This window comes from Lycium barbarum, unplaced genomic scaffold (genome assembly GCF_019175385.1).
Source record: "Lycium barbarum isolate Lr01 unplaced genomic scaffold, ASM1917538v2 unchr_scaffold_93, whole genome shotgun sequence".
NCBI classification, from domain to species: Eukaryota; Viridiplantae; Streptophyta; class Magnoliopsida; order Solanales; family Solanaceae; genus Lycium; species Lycium barbarum.
Window position 1 is genome coordinate 1 of NW_026843544.1, and position 6,661 is coordinate 6,661.

Genomic DNA, 6,661 nt, shown 5'->3' on the forward strand with positions numbered 1-6,661 from the left:
TACCCAATGTTAAGACCCCATACTATGTTGCTCACGTTCCATCTGTCCAGCCTTGGCTGTGGGAAGGGGTGTTAGGGTCCCACATAATATGGCCTTGGGCAATTTTGGCCGCTTTTGAGTTGTGTTAGGAAGGTCAATTTTCTTAACATACTATATTAGTTGGGTTGATGGGAGAATAGCTCCCAGTTAAAGCATCATTGTCTTAGTTGATTTGTATTGCATTTCTTCCGGGTATTGTATTTCTAGATTCTTATGTTAGTATTTGTGATGAGTAGGTGAATATTAAGTCTTATGCAAACAATAACGAACTGGCTGTAATGCCACAAGATCGAGTTGCTCGTCTGGAATGGGACAGGCGATATCTATCAGTCCTCGGAGTGGAAAACAACTGTTTATATGAATTGAGAATACAAACTCCTGAAAAGGTATTTGCCCAAGAGGAAAGTGACATTCGTGCAATTATGGAATCATTCAGAGTAAACAAGACTGCAGCTTGATAAACCTTTATTCAAGATTCAAATTGATAACATGGGAACATTGGCGCCTGTTTAGCTGTTTATTTTATTTCAGTTTATATTATTCTTTTTTCTCCAAAATGTTATTCCATAGCTTTTATCTTGTTTATCGTCTTCTCTTGCTTCTGGTCTTTCTTTTGTTATAGTCACACCTCAACTAATTCTACGATGTATCTGCTACCTCCAATCAACACAAATACCAGTAACTCTGTCCATCAATATTTTAAGAAATGGAAAAATCACCTAGTGTTTCTAGCCTCTTGCTCCTGGTTATATTTCTGTCCTCTAATGTTCACTTTTCGCTTGTCTAGGATATCTTGGAAATTTTTTATACTTTAATCAATCAATTCATCCATAAAAAAGAGCGGATGAACGTTATTGCTTTAAGTGGAAGCTAATTGGCCTGATAATTGTGGAATACTACTTCAGTTTGATGAGACGTCCATTTCTTTTTACCAAATCTCCCGGTTGATTGAAGAAGCTTACCTTGCGTAAAAAACCAGGTTGCCATGTTTACAGCTTGCGGACATAAAGAGAAGAAAATAATGCCAATTTGAATGAAGGGATGATTGTCTTCTATTGTAAATAAGCCTATAAGATCATTTTTGGTATTTCACACGTTTCATCAGAAGGGGGTCTCTTTTCCTTACATAAAAATACTCATTAATGGAGTACGTCTTGTCATCAAAGTCGTAAAATTACAGTTGAAAACCAGAAAATGTTATCTATGCACACTATGTGATGGTGGCTGCTACTGTATAATTCATACTAAAGAAACAGTGAAATCTTGTTAACAGTATTCATGTAACACTTGGCAAAACATAACATTCTGTTTATTGATGAGAATTGAGTTGCTATACTAATATCACCATTATATTTACAAGTAAAAATTGAACATAATTCCACTACACAAGGAGGAGCTGACCCTGTGACTCTACTAGAACTATTGAAGGACTAATTAGTTGCTAGAGACATCAATTAAAACTGTCAAAGAAAAATCCTAGAGCAAGTGATACTGGACAACCATCAAAAAGCAAAAGTGTATGGACCATTTCTTGATGCTGGGTTAACTGGACAAGTTGATGCACTCTCCCAATGATTGATCAAGGGAGGCAAAATCTACAGTATTTAGTGTTTTCCCAAGAAATAAAAAAAACTTACTCTGGCGACAAATCCATGTCAAGAGAGCTAAAGAGTGTATAATGAAAAGCATCATCAAGGTTGGTATTGAGAGAACTATGATTCTCCTCAGTTCCTTCTGAGTGGTCCCCTTCATAATCCCTTTTCCCAAAAGACTTCAACTTTTCTCTACATAATTTGAGTTGGTCTTCCAAGATAGTCCTTTCTGATTCATGTTTAAGTACAAGCCATTGTAATGATTGAATCACTTCTTGATCATGTAATTGCTTCTCCTCAGCCAATCTTTTATATTGATTTGCTTCCATTTCAACTAAACTCTTCTCATTTTGTAAGCGCAAAATCATTGCCATTGTTTCCTCAGCTGCTGTAGCAGCTGCCATTCTCTCCTTTTCAAGTTCCAAACAAGCAGCATTTGCTTTGCCCCTTTCAATCTTAACCATTTTTCTCAGCGACAAAACATCAAACACTTTGTCTTCATCACAACACTCATGTTCATCATCCAATTCATCATCACTGGTTTCATATTTTTCATTCATCAACAGTTTTAACAACCCAGACTTGCAAAATATCATCTTTTCACTACACTTGTCATCAAAATCATTTTTTGAACAACATCCATTTCTCAATTCACCTGATTTCCCACAAAAAGCACAAAGAAAACGGTTCCAACCCTTACAATACCAACTAAATTGCAAGACCCTTAATCCCAAACCAAACAACAAAAACAACCCCAAAACTTTATACACTTGCCCAAACCAACCAAACACAAGAAACCCAAATCCCAAATCAGCATTCAAACTCAAATGCTTAAGGGATTCAACACAATCCATGAAAACAAAGTCAAGAAAACAACCCAAAAACCTCTTGTGAAACTCAAAGACTGAGCATAAAATGAACAAGAAACATACAAGACGAATAATCTGCATGTGGGTCTCAAAGTTTTAAATGCCACTGTTCTTATGTGCCAATATTCCAATCAAAAGTTAAAAAATTCAAGCACAAAAAACTATGACTAACACTTCTTTTTTTGTTTCGAGATATGGGTTTTGGTTGCTGAAGAGTATAGACTAGAGTTTTTTTTTTTTGTGCAAATTTGGGTATGGAAAGTAGAAGAGTAGATAGGAAGAGACTATTGGGAAGTGAAGAGAGAAATAAAGGTGAAGAAATCGAGGGACAAGGCAAGGATTGCTCATTTTTAAGTAAGCAACGGACTGATAAAAGGATTTGCTGAATAATGCCGTATGATACGGACACGATGCTACGTTTTCAATTGGATTTTTCGGTAATTTCATCATATGCGTACCATATCATTATCAACAGTGTTGTACCATGTGGGCTATAATTGGTTATTACTAGTATTTATTAAGTAATTTATCCTATGTTGTTACTGTAGAATTATTTGTAGATTACCGAAATATCCGTTTTTAGTCTATTGGATTAGTTTTTTTTTTTTTTTAATTTCTTTTATCTTGTCTGTATTAATGACCATGTCGTTAGAATTATTTAATAGATTATCGAAATATCCATTTTAACCCCCCGCATTAGTTTTTTTAATCTTTTCCATATCCATTTCATTTATTTTTTGCCAATATCCGTTGCATTAGTTTTTTTTTTCTTTTGGGAAAATTGATGGATAATTAAACACACTTGTTTGGGTAGCCCACATATGATGTTGGGACTTTTTGGTCAATAAATGTTAAGACACGAAAATTAATTTCTTTATCTGGTTAATTAAGGAAAAACGTTAAATCAGATGATTTGGGTTTGCAGTAGCGGTGAGAGCTTAAGGGTGCGATGATGATACTAATTCATACTGGAAAATCAGATGGTGAATCGGTGAAGTTAACTATTCAAGAACTTTCCTAATTGTTTTGTGAGAATGGAGTGGGGTGTTGGCTGATTGTTTATTTGGACCGGATCATGTTAAACAATGTTGATTATGCAAAATAGATAAAATGAAGTGAACCTTAGCTTTTTGTTTGATTATGCTTTTAACCATATCAAATTCATTTAAACGTGAAAAGAAATAATGTTATGCAATATCATGTTCCATTTTTAAATGACAAAAGTATTATAGTAAGTACTTTTAGAATCTCTAACGGAACATTTGTCAGAAGTTAATAACATAAGTGTCAATATTATTGTTTGACAGACTGGTTTGCCCCTAAATATATTGAAGTGTTGATAAATAAATTAAAAGAAATTTACTGTACTTTAAAACCAAATTGCATACAAAATCAAAATCATTAATTTATTTGGTTGCTTTTTAACTACCGTTATATGGAGTATTATAGTATCTTTTTTTTTCGTGAACAGTAATTTGACTTGCTTTCTTCTTCTTTTCCGCTTTTAAATAATTTTCTGTATCTTTTCTTTACAAAAATTGGAAAAAAAAAATATTAAGCAAATTATTTGGGTGCCTAATTTGTTTGGAGTTAAATCATAAGGGTGTGGAAACATGTGAATAGCTACTATAGTATAGAAAAAATTTATAGTGCGTGAGGCATACCATGATATAGTTGTGTGAGAATTTCATTAATTGACAAGCGTACATTATGGGGTCCCACAACTTTTCCTTCTCTCTTTACCTATCCCATTCTTCCGGTCACCCTGCCAATACCCCACCTATAACTTACCCCCTGTACACTTGCAAAAGAAAGATAATTTCTCAAACAAGAAATTCAGTGCCATATTATAGAAGCACGAGAAAGAGGTACTTTTGAGGTTAGATCCTAAACTTTTCTTTAAATTAAAATAAGTAAAATGGAACAGCTATAAATTTTGTCATTAGAACCAAAGGCAGCTGGGATTGGGACATTCCCAATGAATACAGGAGGTTTGACTGTTGGTGTGACTAGGGTTAGCAAAATCAGCTCAACCCGTTTAGGTTCGGATTAATGATATACTTATTTTATTAATTCCGCACATTTTGATCCGTTTAATTCAGTTTAAAAATTGAATTGATATGCAGTTTAGATTGACCAATGAAAAACTTTGTTTAAATATTTTTAAATAAATATTTTTTGTTTGATATGTTATATAAAGTCATAAAATAAGAAAAAAAAATTATTAGCTACTATAAATTATAAAAAAGCAATAAATAATTAAAAAGTTAATAAGAATTGAGCGGGTTGGATATGACCCGATTTTTAGCTCATTTCAGCCCTACCCGTTTAAGCCCAAGTTATCTCAGCTCATTTTAACCTGCTCAAATTCACTCCAACCCGCTCATTTGACACGCTTAGATATGACTGTGTTGTATTGCCTTAGTTACAAAGAACTAATCCTTCAACATTTTATTTTGTATTTAAATTATATACGTTACTATCTGTATAAATCATATCGCGTAAAAAATTGATAACTGTAAAAAAAAAATTATCATTAAGGATAACAGAATTTTTAGATATAAATATGTGATCTTTTGAAGAACAAACTTGAAAGAAAATAGTGACATATAAAATAAAGCAAAATAGTTAATCAATAGCACCAATTTATCTATTATTTTTTCTGGTTTCAGTCCTATTTATCGTGGATAATTATTTGTAGTTGGTTTTTAACTAAGCTAATTGTAATGTATAAAATAAATCTTTATTTTTATTTTCAGTTAGTAATATTTTGAGACTCACGTTATCCATTAGCTAGTAGTGTGAATTTCTTTTCCAAGTACCATAGTTTGATTTGGCTCCAATAGGTTACTCATCATTCTTTTCAAGTTAATTATACTACATTCTGTACAGTCCACTTACCTGTAGTTGGACTTTTAAGATTGACAATATAATGTAAATTTTCTTTATATTATTAGCGGATATTTTTTAATTAAATGTAAAAGCATAATCATGAGGTAAAAGAAATTGGTTCTGCTTCCATTTTGAATCCGTTTTGCAATAGTATCAATGAAAAATAATTCCGTAATTTTTTGAACGGAAAAGGGCCAAATATACCCCTCGTTATACTTTAGGTCCAAAAGCTTTACCGTTATACTTTGGGCACAAATATACCCTTCCACCGTTAAAGTTGTCCACCTTAGACATCCTATGCTATATGACAATGATATTTTAATAGGTTGATACCACCTCATCACCCCTAACTCATTTTATTCCTCCCATCTTTCACCACTAAAATTTCCACTCTCCACCACCATTTTCACCATGTCAAAATCAGAATCTCTAAGCTAAAGCGGTTTTAAATGCAAAAAATGAAAATTTCTCTGGCACCAAACAAAAGGCAAGAGAGACAAGTGAAGCACCACAAAACAATATGAGTAAAACTAGGATATGAAAGGTCCCAGTTGCACTGAAACAAGATCTAACCCTGAGGAAAATACATAGTCTTTTACTAAGTTTGCTACTATCAGTGAATTATTTCTAACAAAACAAGCAAAATCTCCCAAATCATATACTCAACCACGGCTTGAATACGCAGGGCAACTTTACCACTTCGTTTTTCAATTGATTGTGCTTGCCAGTTTTGTTGGATTATTTTTTGCTTACTCCATGGTGGAAATGGTGGTGGAGGGTGGAAATTTTAGTGGTGGAAGATGGAAGGTATAAAATGGGTTAGGGGTGATGAGGTGGCAATGCCAAGTGGCATCCACCTCATCAAATATCATTGTCATGTAGCATAGGATGTTCAAGGTGGACAACTTTAACGGTGGAGGGGTATATTTGTGGCCAAACTATAACGGTAAGTGTATATTTGGACCCAAAATATAACGAGGGGTATATTTAGCCCATTTCCAATAGTACAAGAGTATATTTGGCCCTTTTTCGTTTTTTCAATTAAAAGTTTTAGCAATCGAAGTTAAAGCACGAAAGGTAAATGCATGTCGCCTTTCAAGATTTGAATAAAGCCTGTGATTTGTACTATAAAAATTAAACTAAAAAATAGCTATTGATTGGTAAGCAGTAAGCTTGCAATAAAGTTATTGCTATTTTACTAGCAACTTGCTATACTCTATTAGTGTCTTTCTTTGGTCTATCATAAGCAATCAAATCTGTTGAATTCTA

The 6,661-nt window shown here is 33.3% G+C and overlaps 1 protein-coding gene across 1 annotated transcript; it reads right to left on the reverse strand.

Annotated features, from left to right (window-relative positions):
• Positions 1-1,332: 1,332 nt before the first annotated feature.
• On the reverse strand, positions 1,333-3,159 carry LOC132625794 (protein FLOURY 1-like). The gene has a single exon (XM_060340363.1). The coding sequence runs from the start codon at positions 2,579-2,581 to the stop codon at positions 1,673-1,675; it is 909 nt and encodes a 302-aa protein (XP_060196346.1). The 5' UTR covers positions 2,582-3,159; the 3' UTR covers positions 1,333-1,672.
• Positions 3,160-6,661: the final 3,502 nt, after the last annotated feature.